Source organism: Microcebus murinus, chromosome 5, assembly GCF_040939455.1.
Source record: "Microcebus murinus isolate Inina chromosome 5, M.murinus_Inina_mat1.0, whole genome shotgun sequence".
NCBI classification, from domain to species: domain Eukaryota; kingdom Metazoa; phylum Chordata; class Mammalia; order Primates; family Cheirogaleidae; genus Microcebus; species Microcebus murinus.
This window is the reverse complement of record NC_134108.1, coordinates 112,038,404-112,064,260: the sequence shown is the minus strand read 5'-3', so window position 1 is coordinate 112,064,260 and position 25,857 is coordinate 112,038,404. Positions and strand designations below refer to the sequence as shown.

Genomic DNA, 25,857 nt, shown 5'->3' with positions numbered 1-25,857 from the left:
TATTCCGCAGTTGGGGCCCTGGGGACAAGGATCTGAATCCCTAGCCTTTCACACTCCCTACGGAGGTAACGGCCGTGCCCCTCCCGCACTAGCCACTCCTGGCACGGGCGGCAGGAGATACACTGTGTGCTGCCAGCCCATGCAGGGGAATACTCACCTGGAGGTTCTAGTCACCTCTGCGGATCTTTTCGCGGGTCCCCTGATTCCACGGCCCCAGCCTGAAAACCCATGCAACCCTGATGGGTTCTCGGGCTGAAACCACAGAACCCAGAGACTCCAACAAGCTAACGAGAGATGTCACACTCACTCACACATACACAGAAAGCCGGCGACAAACAAAGCAGACAACAGACAAGCGGACAGTGAGGTAAACAGACAACCTAACCTGGTCTGGACCTGCTCCCTGGTCTCCTCCTGACCGAGCCCTAGGCTACAAGGTCAGCTCCAGCTCCTCCTGACCGAGCCCTAGGCTACAAGGTCAGCTCCGGAGTCCCAACGGGGCCAGAGGACGTCTCCGCCTGGCTCCGACCGGCGACCCACCAGTGCGTCCGCTTAGATCCTGTGCCGGCGTCCTGATCCGGGGTCCTGCAAGGGGATTCCGCGTCCCTTGCCCAACACCACACCCGGCTAGTCTGGGGTGGATTTTCACACTCCTCCCTCAGCCCTGAATTTTATCCGGTAGTCTGTGGGGAAGGCAAATCCCGGACGAGCCCCCAAATGTTAGGGACCGACCTTCCACAGCCCCACCGGACAGAAAAGCAGAGACATCGAGGATGTACTTACACAAGAGGAGGTTTATTTTCTGGCTAGCCAGGGTCCAAGCCCCAGAGCACCAACGCAGTGGCCACTCTCGCAGGCAAGGACCCCGACTGGGGTTGCAGCGTGCCTTTTATCCCTATGGTGCATACGCTATGCAGTGGCTGATCACGCGTGGTCATGCATTGACCTTTAACATGATTGGCTGGCTGGCAGCCCCACTATACAGGGGTTCGAACAATGCAAAGTTGGCGCAAACAAGGAAGCAAGCAACGGTTTCCATGGCAAGCAAGCAACAGTTTCCAGAAGCCGGATGTTAGTTCCGGCTTCACTGGGGGTGTGGGCCTTGCAGGTGTGCAATGTCTTGACCCCTCACAAGTGTGATGTCTCTGTTTATTGTTTTCACTCAGGATTACTTTGGCTATTTTAACTCTTTGTTTGGTGTCCTTGAATTTTATGACCATTTTTTCTAATTTTGTGAAAAATAATGTTGGTTGTTATTTTAATAGGGATTGCATTGAATGTGTAGCTTGCTTTGGGAAGTATGGTCATTTTAACAATATTAACACTTCTGCTGCATGAGCATGGAATGTCTTATTTCAAAATATTAAGGGGGTATAAATGTTTTTGTTACATGGATAACTTTTATAATGCTTTAGTCAGGGCTGTAAGTATGCCCATCACCTGAATAGGGTTCATTGTACCTATTAGGTGGATTTTTTACCTCTCCCCTCCTTCCTGCTTCTTGATTTCCAATGAGTTTTACTTCTTTCTGTTCCCATGTGTACTCATCAATTAATCGCAAATTATTAGAGAGTACATGTCATGTTTCTTTTTCCATTCTTGAGATACTTCATGTAGAATAATGGTCTCCAGTTCCATCCAAATTGCAGCAAAAGACATTAATTCATTTATTTTTGTGGCTGAATAGTATTCTGTGGTATATATACACACCACAATTTGTTAATCCTCTGATGAACTGATGGGCACTTGGTTTGATTCCACATCTTTGAAATTGTGAATTGTGCTGCCATAAACATTCAAGTGCAGAGGGTTTTTTTGATAAAATGACTTCTTTTCATTTGGGTAGATACCCCTTAGTGGGATTGAGCAATCAAATGGTAGATCTACTTTTCATTTCTTGAGAAATCTCCACATTGTTTTCCATAGAAGTAGTACTAATTTGCAGTCCCACCAACAGTGTAGAAGAATTCCTTTTTCTCTGCATTCATACCAGCATCTATTATTTTGGAACTTTTAAATAAAACCATTCTAAGAGGGGTAAGGTGATATCTCATTATTGTTGTGAGGTTTTTGTTTTGTGTGTGTCTGTCTGTCTGTCTGTCTGTCTGTCTGTCTGTCTGTCTATCTGACAGGGTCTTGCTCTATTGCCCGGGATAGAGTGTGGTGGTGTGATTATAGCTTACTGCAACTTCACACTCCTGAGCTCAAGCAGTCTTCCTGCCTCAGCCTCCCAAGTCGCTGGGACTAGAGGTGTGTGTTACTGCGCCTGGATAATTTTTCTATTTTTTGTACAGACAAGGTCTCGCTCTTGTTCAGGCTAATCTGAAACTCCTAGCCTCAAGAGATCCTCCTACCTCAGCCTCCCTGAGTGCTAGGATTACAGGCATGAGCCACCTCATTGTTGTTTTAATTTGCGTTTCCCTGATGATTAGTGATGTTGAGCATTTTTTCATATGCTTTTTGGCCATTTGTCTTCTTTTGAAAAGCTTCTGTTCATGTCTTTTGCCCACTTTTTATTGTGGTTGTTTTGTTATTGCTGATTTGCTTGAATCTTTATAGATTCTAGATATTAGCCCTTTATCAGATACATAGTTTGCAAATATTTTCTCCCATTCTATAGGTTATCTTTATGTTTTTTTTTTAGACAGATTCTCACTCTGTTGCCGCGGCTAGAGTGCTATGGCGTCAGCCTAGCTCACAGCAACCTCAAACTCCTGGACTCAAGCCATCCTTCTCCCTCAGCCTCCTGAGTAGCTGGGACTACCGGCATGCACCATCAAGCCTGGCTAATTTTTTCTATATATTTTCAGTTGGCCAATTAATGTCTTTCTATTTTTAGTAGAGATGTGGTCTCGCTGCAGGTTATCTATTAACTCTGTGGATTATTTCCTTTGCTGTGCAGAAGATTTTAATTTAAGCAAATCTCATTTATTTATTTTTGTTGTTGTTGTAAATGTTTTTGGGGTCTTAGTCATAAATTCTTTGCCTGCTGATATCTAGAAGAGTTTTTTCTACATTTTCTTCTAGAATTTTTGTGGTTTCATGCCTTACATTTAAGTCTTTCATCCGATTTGAATTGATTTTTGTGAGTGGTGAGAGATAGGGGTCCTCTTTCAATCTTCTGCATGTGATTTTCCAAGCACCATTTATTGAATAGGGCTTCTTTTTCCCAGTATACATTGCTGCCTGCTTTCTGAAAGATCAGTTTGTTGTAGGTAGGTGGTTTTATATCTGGGTTCTCTGTTCCGTTCCATTGGTCTATGTCTCTATTTTCTCTACTTTTATACCAATACAATGCTGTTTTGCTTACTATAGTCTTGTAATATAGTTTGAAGTCTGGTAATATGATGACTACAAATTTGTTCTTTTTCCTTCAGATTGCTTTGGCAATTCAGGCTCTTTTTTTGTTTCAAAGGAAGTGTAGAGTTATTTTTTCAAGATCTGTGAAATATGACATTGGTTTTTTTGTTTTGTTTTGTTTTGTTTTTGAGACAGAGTCTCACTTTGTTGCCCGGACTAGAGTGCCGTTGTGTCAGCCTAGCTCACAGCAACCTCAAACTCCTGGGCTCAAGCAATCCCTCTGCCTCAGCCTCCCGAGTAGCTGGGACTACAGACATGCGCCACCATGCCCGACTAATTTTTTTTTATATATATATCAGTTGGCCAATTAATTTCTTTCTATTTATAGTAGAGACGGGGTCTCGCTCTTGCTCAGGCTGGTTTTGAACTCCTGACCTTGAGCAATCCGCCCGCCTCGGCCTCCCAAGAGCTAGGATTACAGGCGTGAGCCACAGCGCCCGGCCTCTATATATTTTTAGTTGGCCAATTAATTTCTTTCTATTGTTAGTAGAGACAGGGTCTCACTCTTGCTCAGGCTGGTTTTGAACTCCTGACCTTGAGCAATCTGCCCACCTTAGCCTCCCAGAGTGCTAGGACTACAGGCATGAGCCACCTTGCCCGGCCGACATTGGTATTTTGATGGGGATTCATTGACTCTGTAAGTCACTTTGGGCATTATGGACATTTTTTTTTTTTTTTTTTTTGAGACAGAGTCTCACTTTGTTGCCCAGGCTATAGTGAGTGCCATGGCATCAGCCTAGCTCATAGCAACCTCAAACTCCTGGGTTCAAGCGATCCTCCTGCCTCAGCCTCCCAAGTAGCTGCGAACTCTTGACCTTGAGCAATCCTCCTGGCTCGGCCCTCCAAAGTGCTAGGATTATAGGCATGAGTCACCGCGCCTGGCCAGTATGGACATTTTAACAATGTTGATTCTACTGATCCATGAGCCTAATATGTGTTTCCATTTATTTGTGTCATCTGCAATTTCTTTCCTACAGTATTTTATACTGCAGAGAATGTTCACCTTTTTGGTTAAGTATATTCATAAGAACTTTATTTTCTTTGTAGCTATTATGAATGATATTGGGTCTTTGATTTGACTCTCAGCTTGAGAGTTATTGGTATTTAGCAATACTACTGATTTTTGTACATCAATTTTATAACCTGAGTGGTGAATTTATTCATCAATTTCTGGGTCTTTTGAGGGAGTCTTTGGGGTTTTCTAGATACAGTGTCATATTGTCCGTGAAAAGCAATAGCTTGACCTCCTTTTTCCCAATTTGGGTACCCTTTATTTCCTTCTCTTATCTGATTGCTCTGACTAGGACTTCCAGTACTATGTTGAATAGAAGTGGTGATAGAGGGCAACTTTGTCTTGTTCCTCTTCTTAGGGGCAATGCTTTCAACTTTTCCCCATTCAGTACGATATTGGCTATGGGTCTGTCATATATGATTTTTATAATTTTGAGATATATTCCTTCTATGCCTAGTTATTTTAGGATTTTTTTTTATCATGAAAGGGTGCTGGATTTTGTCTAGTGCTTTTCCTGTATCTATTGAGATGATCATATTGTCTTCGTTTTTGCTTCTGTTTATGTGGTGAATCTCATTGATTGATTTATGTCTATTGAACCATCCTTATATCCCTGGGATGAAGCACACTTGGTCATGGTAGATTATTTTTTGATGTGCTGTTGAATTCAGTTTGCTAATATTTCATTGAGGATTTTTGCATCTATATTCATGAGGAATATTGATCTGTAGTTTTCTTTTTGTTGTTGTTGTTGTTGTGTCATCTCCTGGCTTTGGTACCAAGGCGATTCTGGCTTTGTAGAATGAGTTGTGGAGGATTCACTCCTTCTCAATATTGTGCAATAATTTCTGCAGTATCGGTACCACCTCTTCTTTGTAGATCTGGCAGAATTCAGCTGTTAATCCATCGACCCTGGGCTTTTATTTGTTGGAAGATTTTTTATTACTGCTTCAATCTGACTGCTTGTTAATGGTCTGTTCAGGCATTCTATTTTTTCCTGATGAAGACTTGGGAGGTTGTGTGTTTCCAGGAATTTGTCCATTTCCTCTATGTATTCTAGTTTATGTGTGTGGAAGTTTTCATAGTATTCACAAATGATATTTTATATTTCTGTGGTATCAGTTGTAATATCTGTTTTATCATTTCTTTTTTTTTTTTTTTCTTTAGTTCTTGAGCATGGAAGAGATGTTTTATCATTTCTGATTGAGCTTATTTGGGTCATTTCTCTTCTTCGTTAATCTAGCAAGAGGTCTATTGATTTTGTTTATCTTTTCAAAGAACCAACTTTTTGTTTCATTGATCCTTTGTACTGCTTTTTGTTGTCCATTTTATTTAGTTCTGCTCTGGCCTTTGTTATTTCTTCTCTTCTGCTGGCTTTGCATTTGGTTCACTCTTTTCTAGTTCTCAGCAATGTGTCATTAGGTTGTTAATTTGTTATCTTTCTCTCTTTTTGATGTATATTTAAGGGTATAAATATTCCCCTTAGGACAGTTTTTCTAGAATCCTATAGATTTTTTTTTTTTTTTTTTTTTTGAGACAGAGTCTCGCTTTGTTGTCCAGGCTAGAGTGAGTGCCGTGGCGTCAGCCTAGCTCACAGCAACCTCAAACTCCTGGGCTCGAGCGATCCTTCTGCCTCAGCCTCCCGAGTAGCTGGGACTACAGGCATGCGCCACCATGCCCAGCTAATTTTATATATATATATATATATCAGTTGGCCAATTAATTTCTTTCTATTTATAGTAGAGACGGGGTCTCGCTCTTGCTCAGGCTGGTTTTGAACTCCTGACCTTGAGCAATCCGCCCGCCTCGGCCTCCCAAGAGCTAGGATTACAGGCGTGAGCCACTGCGCCCGGCCAGAATCCTATAGATTTTGATAGCTTGTGTCCCCTTTGTCATTCAGTTCAAGGAATTTTTGATTTTCATCCTAATTTTATTGTTGACCCAATAATTGTTCAGCAGCAAGTTGTTCAGTTTCCATGACTTTGTGTAGATTTGTGTGTTTCTCTTGGAATTGATTCCACTGGGGTCTGAGAAGACACATGGTACGATTTCAATTTTTTTTTTTAATTTACTGAGACATGTTTTGTGGCATAAGATATGATCAATCTTGGAGAATGTTCCATGTGCTGATGAGAAGAGTGTATACTTAGTAGTTGTTTTTTGGGTTTTGGGGGGTGGGTTTGAGATAGTTTTGCTCTGTTGCCCAGGCTAGTGTGCTGTGGTGTCACCCTAGCTTAGAGCAACCTCAAATTCCTGGGCTTAAGCAATCTTTCTGCCTCAGTCTTCTGAGTAGCTGAAACTACAGGCATGCACCAGCATGCTCGGCTAATTTTTCTATATATATTTTTTAGTTGTACAGCTAATTTCTTTTTATTTTTAGTAGAGACAGGGTCTCGCTCTTGCTCAGGCTGGTCTTGAACTCCTGACCTCAAGCAATCCTCCTCCCTTGGTCTCCCAGAGTACTAAGATTATAGGCGTGAACCACCATACCCAGCCTATTTAGTAGTTTTTGAGTAGAATGTTCTGTAAATGTCCCTAAGGCCCATTTGTTCTAGAGTCTCATTTAAACCCAGTGTTTCTTTCTTTCTTTCTTTCTTTTTTTTGAGACAAAGTCTCACTTTATTGCCCAGGCTAGAGTGAGTGCTATGGCATCAGCCTAGCTCATAGCAACCTCAAACTCCTGGGCTCAAGCAATCCTACTGCCTCAGCCTCCCAAGTAGCTGGGATTACAGGCATGCGCCACCATGCCCGGCTAATTTTCTATATATATTAGTTGGCCAATTAATTTCTTTCTATTTATAGTAGAGACGGGGTCTCGCTCTTGCTCAGGCTGGTTTTGAACTCCTGACCTTGAGTGATCCGCCCGCCTCGGCCTCCCAGAGTGCTAGGATTACAGGCGTGAGCCACCGTGCCCGGCCAACCCAGTGTTTCTTTATTTTCTGCTTCAATGATCTGTCCACCTCTGTCAGTGGGGTGTTGAAGTCCCTGGAAATTACAGCACAGTTGTTTATAACTCTTTGCATAGATCTAGAAGAATTTGCTTTATGAATCTGGGAGTTCCTGTGTTAGGTGCACATATATTTAGGATTCTTATGTCTTCTTATTGGATTGTTCCACTGGCCATTATATAATGACCATCTTTGTCTTTCTTTATCATTATTGATTTAAAGTCAATTTTATCTGATACAAGAACAGCTATACCTGCTCTCTTTTGGTTTCCATTTCATGGAATATTTTTTCCATCCCTTCACCTTTAGTCTCTGTGAGTCCTTTCAGTTAGATGTGTTTCCTGGAGACAGAAGATACTTGAGTTATATTTTTTAATCCTTTCAGCCAGCATATGACTCTGGAGTAGGTATTCAGACCATTAATGTTAAGTGATAGCATTGATTGGGATGCTGTTCTGGTCACCATGTTGTGTAGTACCTTATTGCTTTGTTTTCCCTCTTATGCTATTGTTTTATATGTGCTGTGAGCTTTAGTTTTGGAGTGATTTTACACTGGTGGGTACCTTGTGCTGATCCATGTATAATGCAGTTCTGAGTTTTTCCAGCAGGGCAGGTCTGCTCATGACAAATTCCTTCAGTGTTTGCTTGTCTGGGAAAGTCTTTATTTCTCACTCATATATGAAACTTAGTTTTGTAGTTTACAAAATTCGAGGCTGGTAGTTGTTCTATTTAAGAAGACTGAAGATGGGGCCTTAATCACTTCTGGCTTGAAAGTTCTCTTCTGAGAAGTCACAGTTAACCTGATGGGTTTCCTTTGTATGTTACTTGATGTTTTTGCCTCACGGCTTGCAGGAGTTCCTCCTTTGTGTTGACTTTGGCCAATTTCATGACTACATATCTAGAGATTCTCTCTCAATAACTCTCCTGTTCACACCTGTAATCCTAGCATCTACAGTGTTCACACCTGTAATCCTAGCATCTTGGGAGGCCAAAGCAGGAGCATCACTTGAGGTCAGGAGTTCAAGACCAGCCTTGTCAATAGCAAGACCCCATTTCTACAAAGAGAAAAAAAGAAATTATCTGGGTGTGGTGGAATGTGCCTGTAGCCCCAGCTACTCAGGAGGCTGAGGTAGGAGGATTGCTAGAGCCCAGGAGTTGGAGGCTACAGTAAGCTATGATCATGTTACTGCATACCAGCTTGGGTGACCAAGTGCACTCCTGTCTCAAAAAAAGAAAAAAAATCTATAGTGATCAAAAGAGGGAAGTATTTGTTCAAAGATACATGAACAGAAAAAAACAATTAAAATAGGCTGGGCATGGTGGCTCACGCCTGTAATCCTAGCACTCTGGAAGGCCAAGGTGGGCAGATTGTTTGAGTTCAGGAGTTCAAGACCAGCCTGAGCAAGAGCAAGACCCCATCTCTACCAAAAATAGAAAAAAATTAGCCGGGCATGGTAGCGCATGCCTGTGGTCCCAGCTGTTCAGGAGGCTGAGGCAGAAGGATTGCTTGAGCCCAGGAGTTTGAGGTTGCTGTGAGCTGGGCTGATGCCACGGCACTCTAGTCAGGGCAACAGAGTGAGACTCTGTTGACTCTCTGTCTCAAAAATAAATAAATAAATAAAGAAAATAGATTCACTTTGTTTTCTTCTAACAGTTGTATATTTTAGCCCTTATATGAGGTCTTTATTCCAACTTCATTGAAGTAGGATTTCACCTTCATTCTTTAACATGTGAATATCCAGTTGTCCCATTTGATAGAGAGATAAAGAGTCTATTCTTTCCCCCACTGAATTGTCTTGACACCTTTACTGTTCTTCACATATAATTTCCCCATAGTCTCCAAGCTATTGTCTAGTGCCCTTTTATTTCAGCCTGAGTGACTCACATTAGTGTTTCTTTTTTAAATTTTTAATGATTATGAGTACATAATTGTTGTGTATCTTCGTAGAGTACATATGATGGTTTCACACAGGCATACAATGTGAATTAATTAAATCAGGGTAATTGGGGTGTCCATCACCTCAGGCATTTATTATTTCTTTGTGTTAGGAACATTCCAATTCCACTCTTTTAGTTAATTTAAAGTACACCCTAACTTATTCTTGATTGTAGTCACTTTGTTGTGCTATCAAATATTGTTCATTCTATCTAATTATCTAGCTATATTTTTGCACCCATTAACCATCCCCACTTTATCCCCATCTCCCCATTATGCACGTTAATATTTCTGGTAGGAAAAATATACCAGCAATGAACTCTTTCAGATTTTAATTAACTAGAAATGTCTTGATTTCTCCCTCATTAACTTTCATTTGTTAATTTTGATTAAATATACATAACATAAAAGTTACCATCTTAATAATTTTTAATAGCATTGTTCAATAGTGTTAAGAACATTCCCAATATTTTACAACCAATTCCAGAAAACTTTTCATCCTGTGAAACTTCAAATTTTCATTTTTGGAGGATAGATTTTATGGATATATAACTTCTGGTTGACAACTTTATTCTTGCAGCATTTTAAATGTGTCATACCACTACTGACTTGCCTCAGTGGTTTCTGGTATGAAATCAGCTGTTAATCTTAATAAAAATCCCCTGGACAAGATGAGTTATTTGTTCCTAACTACCATGTTTCCCTGAAAATAAGACCTACCCATAAAATAAGCCCTAGCAGGATTTCTAAGCATTTGCACAATAGAAGTCCTACCCCGAAAATAAGACCTAGTGATGGGCGTGGCTATGCAGCGCATCTGCACAACCCATGCATTTCATCGTGGAGCGGGAAAGAAAATGAACAGCCCTTCTCATCTACCCCATTGTGACAACTACTTTGCCAGAGGTGACTGGAAAGGTGAGGGCAGCCCCACCAACAAGGTTGGCTCCCCCTGTCAGGTCCCAGCCATCCTGTGCGTGCTGCAAGCTGAGGCTTTGAGGGGAAAATAATACATCCCCTGAAGATAAGTCCTACGGTGTCTTCTTGAGGAAAAATAAATATAAGACCCTGTCTTATTTTCGGGGAAATACAGTACTGTTCAGATTCTCTTTGTCTTTTTATTTGAACAGTTTAATTATAATGTGTCTTGGTGTGGATCTCTGAGTTTATCCTGTTTGGAGTTCATTGAGCTACTTAAATGTGTAGATTTATGAATGTTATCAAATTTGGGGAGTTTTTACTTATTTCATCACATATTCTTACTGCATCTTCCTGTCTCTCCTCTCATTTGGGGACTCCTGTTATGCATATGTTAGTACACTTGACATTGTGCAGTGTTTTCATAGGCTTTGATCATTTGCCTCCATTTTTTTTCTCCTTCTCAGACTACATAATCTTAATCAACCTATCTACCTATCTTTTGTTTTGTTTTTTTTTTTTTTGAGACAGAGTCTCGCTTTGTTGCCCAGGCTAGAGTGAGCGCCGTGGCGTCAGCCTAGCTCACAGCAACCTCAATCTCCGGGGCTCAGCGATCTTACTGCCTCAGCCTCCCAAGTAGCTGGGACTACAGGCATGCGCCACCATGCCCGGCTAATTTTTTGTATATATATTTTTAGTTGGTCAATTAATTTATTTCTATTTTTGGTAGAGACAGGGTCTCGCTCTTGCTCAGGCTGGTTTCAAACTCCTGACCTTGAGCAATCCACCCGCCTCGTCCTCCCAAAGTGCTAGGATTACAGGCGTGAGCCACCACGCCCGGCCTGTTTTTTTTTTTTTTTTTGAGACAGAGTCTTGCTTTGTTGCCCAGGCTAGAGTGAGTGCCATGGCGTCAGCCTAGCTCACAGCAACCTCAAACTCCTGGGCTCAAGCGATCCTACTGCCTCAGCCTCCCGAGTAGCTGAAACTACAGGCATGTGCCACCATGCCCAGCTAATTTTTTTCTATATATTAGTTGGCCAATTAATGTCTTTCTATTTATAGTAGAGACGGAGTCTCGCTCTTGCTCAGGCTGGTTTCAAACTCCTGACCTTGAGCAATCCACCCGCCTCAGCCTCCCAGAGTGCTAGGATTACAGGCGTGAGCCACTGCTCCCGGCTGACCTATCTTTAATTTGCTGTCTTCTACTTGCTAACCTTGCTTACCTTGATAATGTCCCATAACTCCCTTAGGATATTGACTTCTCTTCATCTTTTTAAAATTTTTTGCTCCTCATACTCTGTAATTTCAAATGACTTATTTTAATGTTTGCTGATTCTTTTGCCTGTTCAAGTCTGCTCTTGAACTCCTCTAGTAAATTTTTATTTCAGTAATTATACTTTTCCACTCTAGAATTTCTCTTTTTATAAATTTCAGAATATTATGGGAGTAAAATGTTTAGGTTACATATATTGCCTTTGCCCCACCAGAATCTGAGCTACAACACTCTGGAATTACAATCTGGGTTCTTATTATATGTTTATCAAATACTCTTTATTTGGTGAGATATTGTTCTTCTCCTTTAGTTTTATGTTCATGACTTTCTTTGGCTCTTTGAGCATATTTAAGACTAGTGATTTAAAGTTTTTATCTAGTAAGTACAGTGACTTGGCTTCCTTAGGGACAGCTTCAGTGAATTTTATTTTTTTCTGTGAATGGGCCACATTCTTGAATAGCTGTATACCTTAACATTTTTTGTTGAGAATTGAACATTTTGAATACTATAATATGGTAAATCAGGAAATCACATTCTTCCCCTCCCCAAAGTTTCTTGTTGCTGCTTGTTGTGGATGTCATTACTTAATGACTTTTTTAAACTATACTTGTAAGATTGTTCTTTGTCATATGTGGTCAGTGAAGTCTACTAATAGTAGCTCAGTGGTCAGCTAGTGATTTGACAGAGGTTTCCTTAAACAGCTGGAGCCACAAAAATAAATAATATTCTTCCAGACATTGCAAATGGGCTCTGAGTTGGGGTGGTCCAGGCTGTGGATCCAGGCTGTTTCCACTTCCATGTTAGCCTCCATCTACTGCTTATATGGAGCCTAAGCATCAGCCAGAGGTGAGAGATTAAGGTCGTCTCAGGTCTTTTTTGAGCATGTGTGTAGCCTGGGCCTGCATGTGGCATTCTAGATTCTTTGGTATAGGTGGGAGGTTTTCAAAGACACATTTCCCTATGTACCCTCCTCTCCAGCCCCCACCATCCTAGGCTTTCCACTCTGTCTGCAGCCTGCCCCACCTCTTGTTTCTTGCCCCAGGCAGCTATGACTAGGATATGCCTTTAAATGCTTTTGACAAACATTGCTGTGGGACCACTCCAGCCCTAATAAAGTTCTGAGTAGACTGAAAGAAAGACAAGCCTCTGAGCTGATGTCCTAAGGGCCATCGTACACGCAGAAGGACACGGCCACAGTTCTTTGAGAACAAGGTTCATTTCACCTGCTCTGGCATCAGGCAGCTGCACCCGGAATGTGGGCCACCAACCCCATAGCTGCCTCACAGCTGGGGGTGTGGGGTGGAGTCAGCAGGGGGCTAAGTAAAAATGCCACCAGGCAGGCTCTCTTGCCACAGTTTAGAAGCTTTTTTTTTTTTTTGAGACAGTCTCGCTTTGTTGCCCAGGCTAGAGTGAGTGCCGTGGTGTCAGCCTAGCTCACAGCAACCTCAAACTCCTGGGCTCAAGCAATCCTCCTGCCTCAGCCTCCCGAGTAGCTGGGACTACAGGCATGTGCCACCATGCCCGGCTAATTTTTTCTATATATATTAGTTGGCCAATTAATTTCTTTCTATTTTTAGTAGAGACGGGGTCTTGCTCTTGCTCAGGCTGGTTTTGAACTCCTGACCTCGAGCAATCCTCCTGCCTTGGCCTCCCAGAGTGCTAGGATTACAGGCGTGAGCCACCGCAACTGGCCCAAGAACCTTCCTTCTTCATTAAGCACTATCCTTGGTGGTTGCAAGTTTTTTATTAGATACCAGAGTTCAGAAAAACTTGATTGTGTCAATTTTTTCTTGGTTATTAGCTGCTTTAGTGGGGGGTTGTGTTTTAGGAGTTTACCACCATTTCTGGTAAAGTCATTACCATTGTCTTTCAATAAGATTTATATTAATAGTATGAAAAAATCCTGTGTGTCTACCCACATAGCTACTGTTTCTGGTGCGCTTCTTTACATATTTGTATCCAAAATCATTTTCCTTTTGCCTGAAGGATTGAAACATTTAGAATACTGCAGGTCTAATAATTATGAATTCTTTCACTTTCTGCATGTTTAAAGTGTCTTAATTTTTTTTTTTTTTTTTTTTTTGGAGACAGAGTCGCTTTGTTGCCCAGGCTAGAGTGAGTGCCATGGCGTCAGCCTAGCTCACAGCAACCTCAAACTCCTGGGCTCAAGCGATCCTGCTGCCTCAGCTTCCCAAGTAGCTGGGACTACAGGCATGCGCCACCATGCCCGGCTAATTTTATATATATATATATATATTAGTTGGCCAATTAATTTCTTTCTATTTATAGTAGAGACGGGGTCTTGCTCTTGCTCAGGCTGGTTTCGAACTCCTGACCTCGAGCAATCCGCCCGCCTTGGCCTCCCAGAGTGCTAGGATTACAGGCTTGAACCACCTCGCCCGGCCTAAAGTGTCTTAATTTTTGATAGATATTTTTAGAAAATGATTACCTTGATTTAATCACTCCTTAGTGTGTGTGTGTGTGTGTGTGTGTGTGTGTGTGTGTGTGTGTGTATGTCAGTGCATAACACAGTAACCCATGAATGTATTTTGATTTACACACACACACACACACACACATATATATATATATATATATACATAGACACACACATATACACCAAAATTTTTTTCCTGGGAATAGAATCTAGTTTGACAACATTTTCCTTTTAGTACTTTAAAGATGTTGCTCATCTGTCTTCGCATTTACGTGGTTTCAATGCAATAACTACTGTCATCTCTGTCATTATTCTTATGTCTTTTCTTTGTTTTTTACTCTTGGTGCTTTTTCAATATTCTCTTCTTCTCTGGTTTTGAACAAATACAGACTACTTTAGCCCACTATTGTAAAGTGAATTTGGGCAAGAAATGTATAGAAGGACTTGATTGGTTATAAATTTTCAGAAACAGTTGTTGGTTCCTTGTTTTACTGGGTCAAAGGCTAATCTCCTTAGAATATTCTTGTACTGGGGAATGTCATAATTGATTTTTTCATCTTGACTGAACCACAGTTCCCAGATAGGTGGTCGAACACTATTCAGGATGTTTTGTAAGGGAGCTTTTTGGATGCGATTAACACATAAATCGCTAGACTTAGAATGAAGGAGATTGCTCTCAATGTGGATGGGCTTCTTTCAATCAATTGAAGGTATAAATGAAACAAAACATGAACCTCCCCTAGCAAGAGGGAATCCTGCAGCAGACTGCCCTGAGATTTTTTTTTTTTTTTTGATCACTTACTGATGTATGGGTGGTGACCAGTGGCCTGGCCACAGGACTAGACAAGAGAACAATGGAAAACTGGCCTATGAAAGGAGGGCCCAGGTGAGGCACAATCCTGTGGAATTCGCTAAGTGACTTGAGGGTGTGTTAAGGCAGGACCTGTTGATGCCCATCATCTCTTCCAGGTTGGGAAGGTGACTGACATTGACAAGCACTTATCCCCACATGCTTGCTGGGCACACCTGCAGTCCCAGCTACACAGGAGGCTGAGGTGGGAGGACTGCTTGATCCCAGGAGTTTCAGAGTAGCCTGGGCAACACAGCGTCTGCATCTAAAAACGATCCACGTGCTTGTCTGAGGTGATCACGTGAGGCGATGAAATAAGTGGGCGTGGGGGGCTGCAGCAGTGCAGAAATGGCTGAATCAGACGTGCCCCCTTGCACACCCTCCCAGCACAGAACACCTGTAAAACTGTTCTGTCTGCCAAGAAAAGAGACAGGGACAACACATGGCTATGTGGCAGAATCCCCACTGGGAAGACCTGGAAAATACACAGCTGCGAGTCAGACTGACATCAGGAGCCCTGGAAGGCAGCAAAGGGGTCTTGGCGGGAACAGACATGGGCTCTGCTCAGCTCTGGCAGCAGCTGCAACTGCTCAGGCTGATGTAAGAGAATATGGACAGAAGATATCACAATAGTTTGGAGCATCAAGTCACTTTTTCCACACCAGGGAACACACTTTACAGCCCCAATGTATAATAACAGGAAGAGAGCTGTGCTCTCAGAGGAAAGGTGTGATAGAGAATTAACATGGTCAGCTGAGACACTGGCTGTATGAACAGGCAGGGAACATAAGCGGGAAGGGCTGGGTCATGCCGTCGGGAGTGTCCTCACACTCGGCATCCGTGAGGACACAGCAGTGTCCCCACTGGCTTCCTCTCTTTCCTTGTAGATCTGGGGAAGGGGTGGACGAGGGTGCTGGTGGCGACACAACTCTCCCCACGGGAGGACACTGGCATGATGACTGCATTTCACCTCGGCGTGCTTGTTTCCTTTTTCCTGCCTGATGTCGCGACCTCAGGACGAGGGACGCGACTACAAGTACGGTAAACAGGAACGATTCCTGTGTGATGAACTGCAAAATAGTTTTGCACCTTTCTGTGAGGACTCCTAAGGGTCTGAAGGAGCCGGCTGTGCCTTCACGTCACCTGTCACAACAGGGCTGACAGTGAGTGCGGCTGTATTGCCTGGTGGCCAGACAGCCCTGCGCTCTGTGAGCGGGAGAGCACTGAGGGACAACAAAATTAGCCCCCAATAGCATATCTATATATATTAGGTCATTAAATATGAAATGTCCTATTTAAAATCAAACATGTAGTTTATTATATCTCAAACAAGAAGCAGTACAATTAATCAAAGCACCCAAACTATTGACGCAGTTTTGCCATCTTAACAGCAGCTTGTTTATGCCAGCAGTGAAGAAGTCTGGAGAGTGAGTAGTGATGAAATTGCAAAAGGCATTTTCCACAGCTTGTTATTCATTTTTCCTAGCGAGAAGTGGCCCAAAGCCTGGAAAAAGTAGTAGTCAGTTGGTGCAAGGTCTGATGAATACAGTGGATGACAGATAGTCTCCAAGTCCAGCTTCTGTACTTCAAGCAGCACTGTTTGTGTGACATGTGGTCAAGCATTGTCTTGCAAAAAGATTGGCCTGTCTCTAATGACCAATCTCGGCTGCTTAATCACAAGCAGCCTCATAATTTCATCCAAATGGTTGTAGTAGACATTCACTGTAATGGATTGACCAGCTGTCATGAATTTTAACCCATCAATTTTTCATGGCAAGAATTTGAGAAAACAAATTTATATTTATATTCTTATTTTCAGTAAGGAAGTAGCTTGATGCACCACAAAGTTGAAACAGGGATGGAGATGTCCCAGCCCCATCTCTCTGGAACAGGAAAGATGATCGAGAAGGGACACAGGTCAATGCAGGGGGAGGGGGGGAGCCTGGCCTTCCCACCCCTGGCATTATGCTAACAGGGACGCAGAGTCATTCAGAGGCCTTTGCAGATAGAGAAGTCAGAGGCTCTTCCTGTCACAACAGGGAGGCGGGAACAAATCCTGCATCACTCAGTCCCACACAAGGCAACTGGCTCATGCTATAGAAAAAAATAGTAACAAACTCAGGTCACTTACCATAAGTGATGACACTCTGAACAGCACATAATACACTCAAAATGACCCAATCACAGAATCCCCACAGCCCAGCTGTGTCCCTGCTGCCCCTGCCACTCCATGTCAGGCCCCCCCGGCTCTCATCTTTACAAGCGTGAGAGATTCGTCCGAGCCCTGGGCACTGTCGCCGCCTGGTGTAGGACAGAGCAGGCCCTGGTCAGAGCCCACAGCAGATGTGGCTACAGGAGGGTCAAGGGGTGGGGGAGCTCCCCCATACTTATAGGCAGTCTGAGGGTAGCTCCCTCCTTTTCCATCTGTGGGAAGAAAATGTCCTGTGAGAGGCCAGGAAGACATAGGGCCATGAGGTCCTCAAAAAGAACCTCCTACCCCAGACAAGTTTCCAGAACTGTGTCTGTAGACCTAGGGAAGAATCAGGAACTATGAGAATCAGAGCAACTGGACCAACCGCCCTCCTGGAGGTATGTCCTGAGCAAGGTCCTCCCCTCTGACCTGTGATTGCTGGGGATCAGGTCTCCATTGCCACAATCATCTGTCCTTCTACTCTACAAAAGAGTCAATGTTGGCACATGGGACCCAGGCTGGGTGAACAGGTGTGTGTGGATGGAACTTCCCCATAATAACGCAGGGCACACTTCCACCTGGGACTTGAAATCCCTAGGAGGACAAAAAACCCCGACCCCACCCCTCACCCCTTCCCCACCTGAGCTCTTCCTCCACATCACAGTAGCGACCACAGCTGTAGTGAGCACAGCTCCAAGGAGGACCAGGCCAGCAACAATGCCCACCATAGGGACGCTGGGCTGGGAAGGCGGCTCTGGGAAAGGACTGGAAGGTGAGGGGCCTGACCCAGGCTCAGCCCTGACCCTGCTGAAGGGCTCCAGAGGGCCCCTGCTTTCCCTGAGAAGAGACCTGACCCCAACCCCTCCTTACCCCATCTCAGGGTGAGGGGCTCTGGCAGCCCCTCGTGCTGCACATGGCACGTGTATCTCTGCTCCTCTCCAGAAGGCACCACCACAGCTGCTCACTTCTGGAAGGTTCCATCCCCTGCAGGCCTGGTCTCCACAAGCTCCATGTCCTGGGTGTGGTCCTCTCCATCCTGCTGCCAGGTCAGTGTGATCTCTGCAGGGTGGAAGCCCAGGGGCCAGCACCTCAGGGTGGCCTCACGGGAAGAGATGCGGTGTGGGTCACATGTGTCCTTGGGGGCTGAGGGGAAGAGTCAGAAAATCCAGGCACTTTGCATCCCTCACAGGACACTCTAGCAGTGCTCATGTGACACCCTGAGAATGGACTGGACAAACGGGGTGGGGGGAGGGAGCGCGAAATCCAAACACCAGCCTGGACCCAGGGGTCTGGGATAATCTATTCCTTGGAAAGTTCTGGTCTTTATGGGGGAGAACGAGGACGTCCAATCCTAGCCTGAGTGGAGGCCAGCGACTCAGAAGGGCGGGAATCAGACCCCCAAACACAGAGTGCAAGGCAGAGAACACAGCCTGAGAGGAAAAGTCATGGAGCCCGTGGCTGTGGCAGGGTCAGAGGAAACCGCTGATCGGTATTCCAGGGACTGTCTTCCCCTCCATTCCCTGGGGGACTCATCCTTAATTGTCCCAGAGGGAAGGGCGGGTCCTGAGTCACTCCCTGGTACAGGATCTGGACACCAGGAGGTGTCTTCCTGCGCTGGACCAGAGGGAGGGCGACACTCTAGTGTTGTTCCCATTCTCCTCCCCTCCTTGTGGGAGCAGAGAGTGGACATCCACAGGAGACGGGGGAGGCGCCCGGCAGCCCCGCATACCCGCGCGCTGCAGCTTGTTCTTCCCGTGCTCCAGGTGTCTAAGGAGCCAGTCCGCGCACTCCTCCTCCAGGTAGGCCCTGCGGTGCTCCGCCGCACCCTCACCGGCCGCCTCCCACTTGCGCTTGCAGGTCTGAGCCGCCGTGTCCGCCTCGTCCAGGGCGACTAGTCGCGCCGCGGCAGGCGAACTGCACGTACTCTCGGAGGAGGCGACCCCACGTGGCAGCCAGACACCCGCCGCAAGGTGCGAGACCCGCCCCGCCCCCGCCGTCAGACACGCCCCTCCCTCCCCCACCCCGCGGGGACTGGGCCTAAACCGAAATGCAACCAGGTGAAAGTCCCGCGCGCTCCTCCGAGGTCGAAGGACTCGGAGGGTCCCGCAGCCTCGGGTGACTCTCGGACCGGAGACTCGGGGCGACGCGGGGTACTCTGGGGGTGGGGCGTCGTGACCTGTGACCTTGCCCAGGGTCACTCACCGGCGTCGCTCCGGCCGTAGCAGCGGAGCGCAGGTCCGCGCGGCCAAGTGCGCCCGGTCCTTGGCGAGCCGCGGCTCCGGCCCCCGCGGCTCCGCCCTCGGACTCGCGGGTCGCTGTCCGACCGCACGAACTGCGTGCCGTCCACGTAGCCGACGGAGAGGTACCGGGGCTCGCCGCGGCCGGGCCGGACACGGCGGTGCCGAAATACCTCAGGAGTGGGAGCCTGCGGGCGGGAGCGGCTGAGACCCGCGCCCGCCTCCCCGCGCCGCGCCCGCCTCCCCGCGCCGCGCCCGCCTCCCCGCGCCGCGCCCGCCTCCCCGCGCCGCGCCCGCCTCCCCGCGCCGCGCCCGCCTCCCCGCGCCGCGCCCGCCTCCCCGCGCCGCGCCCGCCTCCCCGCGCCGCGCCCGCCTCCCCGCGCCGCGCCCGCCTCCCCGCGCCGCGCCCGCCTCCCCGCGCCGCGCCCGCCTCCCCGCGCCGCGCCCGCCTCCCCGCGCCGCGCCCGCCTCCCCGCGCCGCGCCCGCCTCCCCGCGCCGCGCCCGCCTCCCCGCGCCGCGCCCGCCTCCCCGCGCCGCGCCCGCCTCCCCGCGCCGCGCCCGCTCCTGCGCCCCCGCCCGGCCCGGCGGCGCCCTCGCTCCGCCCGCTCACCGCTTCCTCCGACCCGCACTCACCCGCCCGGTCTCGGTCAGGGCCAGGGCCCCGCAGAGCAGCAGGAGGAGGGTTCGGGGCGCCGGGACCGCCATCCTCGCGGTCTGGGGAGACTCTGAGTCCGCCGGTCCGGGTAGGACGCTGATTGGCGCCGCTGGAAACCGGCGCCCAATGGGAGTGAGAGCCGGGGCCGCGTCAGCAGTATCCGGGAAGAAGGAGCTGACGCGGGCTGGGACCGGGAGAAGTGAACCTCGGGACACGGGGAGGCCCCAGCGCCGAGCTTCCCCGCCCCGGACCCCGCCCTCGGACGGACCCTGCGAGCCACGCCGGGGCCCTGCGACAGTGCCCTGACCCCTCGTCCTGCAGAGGGCTCTTTGTCACACTGTCTCCCTAAGCCGTCTGAGGAAGCCAGGCTGGCCCAGCCCCTGCCTTCACTTCCCGCCCTGGAATCCCGCTCCCTGGACTGGACTCCCTGCCTCCCACTCCTTTCCTCTCCCCCGACTCTTCTAGAAGAACTCACCCCAGGGAACTTGATGCCGGGTGCGCTCGCCCCGGGACAGGAGGTGTGGAGACGGGGGCTTCTCTGTAAACCTGCAGACGGTGAGTCTAAATGCACCACAGAGAGACTCGTGGAGACCAGTTTCCTTTTTGCTTACTAAATATAGCAGGTAGCACAATCTTGTAACCCCCGGAAGATCAGGAATCTGATCTGCAAAAGAAGTGATTGGGGCCCTTGATTTAGAAATGTGTCTAAACGAATTACAATGAGACAACAAAGCTCTACGTTTTACTTTCCCAGTCTGTGTATCTCTGACTGTGTGTTGTATGTTTAATATTATCCTCATTCCATGGCCCCGAGTTTCTATGTGAGTCCAGGACATCTCCTCAATACAAAGAAGCAAACTTGTTCCTGTATGTTGCAACCAGGAGCCTGGACAGACTTTAATCACCTCAAAGTTGCACGTGTTCCTCCCATTCAGTCCAAATGCCTCTCACCAGTGCTCACGCCTTGCCTGTTTGTATGAATTATTCACATCTGAGCCTTGTGCATATTTTATTGGAACACTGGTATTTTTTAACCTGATTAACATAAGGAGGAAACTGCTGTTTAGGCAGTCCCAAAGACAAGAACACCCAGCTAGGCTCTGTAGATATACATATTCAAATGTATAAAAACACTGTTTAAATCTGAGAATTCCACTGCTTTAGAACTTTCCCCCTCTGCTCCTGTTCCTCAGCTCCTGCTTCTCCAGCCCTTCCCTCTGTCCCTCTCATCCCTCAACCACTTCTCCCTCAGTCCCACCGCCTCTCACTCCTGACCTGTGGCACTAGCATTGTCCTCTCTCCTGCTGCCCACAGCTGTCCTCCCCATAGTGCTCAGCAGTCCTGCTAATGAGAGGCAGGTCCTGTTACTTCTTCACTGCAAACACTCCAGTGGCTCTGTCTCACTCTTGCGAACCCTCTGCAATGTAAGGCAGGTGGGCACAGGGGCTTTGGGCTGTTTGGGTCAAAGTTGTAACCCCACTATGTGAAGGTGTACATGGTACATAGTAGGCACTAAATGAATTAATGTTGAATGAATGAATGAAATGCGATTGTGTTAAATTTTAATTATATCACATAAAAATCATAAAATGAAAAATACTAAAAAAGTTAGGAAAGATTTTATTTTATGTAACTAGTTACATAGCAGTTCATAAACTCATTTTGGTGGAGAAAATGTTATGTTCTTATCTGTGGAGCCTGTGTATAAAATTCCTATGACTGCATAACATACTACCACAAAATTAGTGGCTTCAGACAGTACCCATTTATTTGTTTACTGTTCCTTAGTCAGAAATCCCAGCATGGTGTGGGCAGATTTTCTGTTCAGGGTTTCACAAAGCTGTGTCCTCATCTTGAGGTTGTGTCCACCCCAAACTTATATGGACCCTGTGGGCAGAGTTCGGTTTCTGACATTTGTAGGACTGAGGTCCCTGATTCCTTGCTGGCTGTCAGGGTGGAGGGCAGGGAAGTCTGCTCCCGATTCCTGGTGCCCCTGCAGTCTCTGCCACATGGCCTCTCCACTTTCAAATCTGACATAGGAAGAAATGCCCCACACTGAGTCCCTATCACACTGTGAATCTCATGCTCAGAAAGAACCCAGTGCTTTTAAGGGCTCACCTGGATTAGGACGATCCGATCCAAGATAACCCTCGTTCTAAAGTCAATTGATTTGGGACCTTAGTTATATCTGCAAATCCCTTCGCAGCAGCACCTACATTAGTGGTGATTGAATAACAGGGGGAAGGTGAATAAGCAGGGGTGGTTATTGTGGGACATCACAGAATCAGCCTAGCATGGCCTGGACCTTTGTGTTCAGTTGCATCACAGTTGGAAATTCAAGTTCAGATAAATGGATTGTTGTGAAGCATAACAAAATATATTTTATTTAGCCATGGAAATTCTGCTTAAATCTCAAAACCAAATGATATGTTTAAGAAAGTCCGATAATTCATTCTCTCTTTGGAGGCTGTATTAGTTACCTGCTGCTATGTATCAAGTTACCTAAAACTTAGCAGCTCAAAACAGCAAGTACTTATCATTCTCTACAGTTTCTGATGGTCAGGAATCCAGGAGAGGTTTCCCTGAGTGCTCTTGGCTCAGGGCCTCTCACACAGTAGCAGTCCAGTTGTCAGCCAGGCATTGTCATCTGCGGGCTGGACTGGGGCTGGGGATTCCATGACCCGTGGCTCACTCACATGGCTGCTGGGAGAGGCCTCAGCTGCTTGTTGGCTGGTCCTAGGAGGCCCCAGTTCCTGCACATGGGCCTTTGCACAGGGCTGCGTATGACACAGCAGCTGGCTTCCCCAGAGCTTGTGATCCCAGAGACAGGGAGGTCCAAGGTGGAAGCCACAGTGAAATTTATGTCCTACACCCAGAGTCACAAACCGTTGCATCAGCGTTGCTCTATCAGCTTGAAGTGAGTCATTAAGTCCAGGCCACACTCACAGGGAGGAATTAAGCTGCACCTCTGGAGGGGAGGAGCATCAGATAATTTGCATACATGTTAAAAGCAACATTAAAATTATTGTTTCAGGATTTTCTAAATCAAATCCTTCTTTTATATGGTTATTTCCCTTAAAGCTTTAAACTTCTTTTTCTTTTTCTTTTTTTTTTTTTGAGACAGAGTCTCGCTTTGTTGCCCAGGCTAGAGTGAGTGCGGGGATGTCAGCCTAGCTCACAGCAACCTCAAACTCCTGGGCTCAAGTGATCCACCTGCCTCAGCCTCCCGAGTAGCTGGAACTACAGGCATGCGCCTCCATGCCCGGCTAATTTTTTCTATATATATTAGTTGTTCAATTAATTTCTTTCTATTTATAGTAGAGACGGGTCTTGCTCTTGCTCAGGCTGGTTTCGAATTCCTGACCTTGAGCAACCCACCTGCCTCAGCCTCCCAGAGTGCTAGGATTACAGGTGTGAGCCACCGCGCCCGGCCTAAACTTCTTTTTAAAGTAATGATTAAAAGTTTGAGACATCACAGAGCCTTGGATGCTGGAAGAAATGTTTCAGACAGAGAAAGGAGATACAACAATATCTCTGTTTTCTTGCAAATGCCTTTAATAACAATCTTCTCTTCAATACGTTGCAACAAAATTGAAGACATACGGCAGCTAGATCCAATAGTTCCAAGACTTCAGTGCCCTATAATAATGCCTTTAGGCTGGGCCTGCGGTGGCTCACGCCTATAATCTTAGCACTCTGGGAGGCCGGGGCAGGTGGATCGAGGCAGGTGGATCCTTTGAACCCAGGAGTTTGAGGTTGCTATGAGCTAGGCTGACGCCACGGCACTCTAACCCTGGCAACAAATTGATACTGTCTCAAATAATAATAATACTTTAAAAATAATAACTCTTTGTTTTTCCTAAGACATTTCAAATTTAGTTTCAGAATGCCAAAAATGCCAATTTTCTTACTCAGACATCATCTTCAAAAATGTTTGCTTGGAAGATGGGGAGCTGGGTTTTGGGGGAGAATCGGAAAGTGAGGGCAGCCGTGGGAGGCGGGCGCCCGGGAGCGGCAGGTGCGCTCCGCCGGAAGCCCCAGCCGGCCGCCGCCCTCCTCCAGGAGGCCCGAGTGAGGCGCAGCGGTGGGAGCCGGCCCGCGGCGCCTCACCTCCGCGTCCCAGCCTGAGCACAGCTGCAGCGGTCCCCGGAGGAGGAGGAGGAGGAGGAGGAGGCGGAGCATGCCGGACGGTTTCGATTGGGCCCCGGAGCAAAGGAGGCCTGGAGAGCTCCATCTGGTGCACAGGATAAAATCCCACAACAGAACTCCGAGTTAGCAATAGCTAAACCCCAGGTGGTTGTAGCTCCTGTATTGGTGTCTAAGCTGTCTGTGCATGCCCCCGAATTTTACCCATCAGGATATTATTCTAATTATACAGAATCCTATGAGGATGGTTGTGAGGATTATCCCACTCCATCAGAATATGCTCAAGATTTTTTGAATCATCTTACAGAGCAGCCTGGCAGCTTTGAAACTGAAATTGAACAGTTTGCAGAGACCCTGAATGGTTGGAAGTTGCAACAAATGATGCTTTGCAAGAATTTGTGGAATTCATCTATCAACAGGCCACATCTATCCCAAATTTCTCTTACATGGGAGGTCGCCTGTGTGATTTACCTGTCCCATCATCTGACAATTAGCCCACAGAGTGGCAACTTCTGCCAATTGCTACATCAAAGATGTCGGACTCTGTAAGAAGTTAAAGATCAAGCTGCAAAAGGGGATGAAGTTACTCGAAAACGATGTCATGCATTTGTGCTCTTTCTGGGAGAGCTTTATCTTAACCTGGAGATCAAGGGAACAAATGGACAGGTTACAAGAGTAGACAGTCTTCAGGTTGGTCTTTGAGAGTTGCTGAATGCCCTTTTCTCTAATCCTATGGATGACAACTTAATTTGTGCAGTAAAATTACTGAAGTTGACAGGGTCAGTTTTGGAAGATGCCTGGAAAGAAAAAGGAAAGACTGATATGCAAGAGATTATTCAGAGAATTGAAAATGTTGTCCTAGATGCAAACTGCAGCAGAGATGTAAAACAGGTGCTCCTGAAGCTTGTAGAACTCCCGTCCAGTAACTGGGGTAGAGTTCGTGCAACTTCAACATACAGAGAAGCAACACCTGAAAATGATCCCAACTACTTTATGAATGAACCAACATTTTATACATCTGATGGTGTTCCTTTCACTGCATCTGATCCAGATTACCAAGAGAAATACCAAGAATTACTTGAAAGAGAGGACTTTTTTCCATATTATGAAGAAAATAGAACAGCTTTATCAGGGTCTGGTGATCCATACTTGGATGATATTGATGATGAGATGGACCCAGAGATAGAAGAAGCTTATGAAAAGTTTTGTTTGGAATCAGAGCATAAGAGAAAACAGTAAAGTTAAATTTCAGCATATTAGTTTTATAAAGCAGTTTAGGTACCAGTGATTTAGCAGAACACAGGAAAGCAAGAAAATGTTGTCACACTTATACCAAATTAAGGATGTTGAGTTATGTTACTAATGTATACAACTTTAATTTTGTTAACACTATCTGCCAAAATAAACTTTATTCTCTATAACTTAATGTGTGTGTGTGTGTATATATATATATAATAGTTTATTATGTACAGTTAATTCCATTGTTTTGGCTGCAATAAAATTGATTTTGAAATAAATGAAATGTTGAATTTTGCTAGCTGATTAGATGCTTATCCTTTAAATTCTACTTTTGAAGGGGAAAAGTCTTAGTCTGGAAATATATATTATTGCAAAAGTGTAGCACCTCTTTAAAGTACAAGTATTATAGCTTTCATTTTAGTTTGACATGTAATGTCTCAATAAATTAAATTTCAAATAAGAATCAGAATCATGAAAGTCTAGCACTAAAGTCTTGGAATATATCATTAACAACTGATTTACATATGCAGAGGCTATTTGATACCAAAGGCTTTTATTTTTTTTTTCTTTTTTGAGAGTATCCAGAAACAGTATTAAAGGCTTTTAAAATGTCATTTAAAGAAAGACTTAGAGAACTCTCAGCTAAACACCAAG

The 25,857-nt window shown here is 45.8% G+C and overlaps 1 protein-coding gene and 1 pseudogene across 1 annotated transcript; one reads left to right on the top strand and one right to left on the bottom strand.

The window, feature by feature from the left end:
- Positions 1-16,028: 16,028 nt before the first annotated feature.
- LOC105858107 (class I histocompatibility antigen, Gogo-B*0101 alpha chain) lies at positions 16,029-19,968 on the bottom strand. Its single transcript, XM_076003524.1, is given in 6 exon segments — positions 16,029-17,158; positions 17,796-18,068; positions 18,655-18,848; positions 19,128-19,236; positions 19,239-19,350; positions 19,797-19,968. Coding segments are annotated over 5 exon segments (669 nt in total). The 5' UTR covers positions 19,869-19,968; the 3' UTR covers positions 16,029-17,158; positions 17,796-17,886.
- A 3,641-nt stretch (positions 19,969-23,609) lies between these two features.
- Positions 23,610-25,498, top strand: LOC105858173 (polyadenylate-binding protein-interacting protein 1 pseudogene; annotated as a pseudogene).
- Positions 25,499-25,857: the final 359 nt, after the last annotated feature.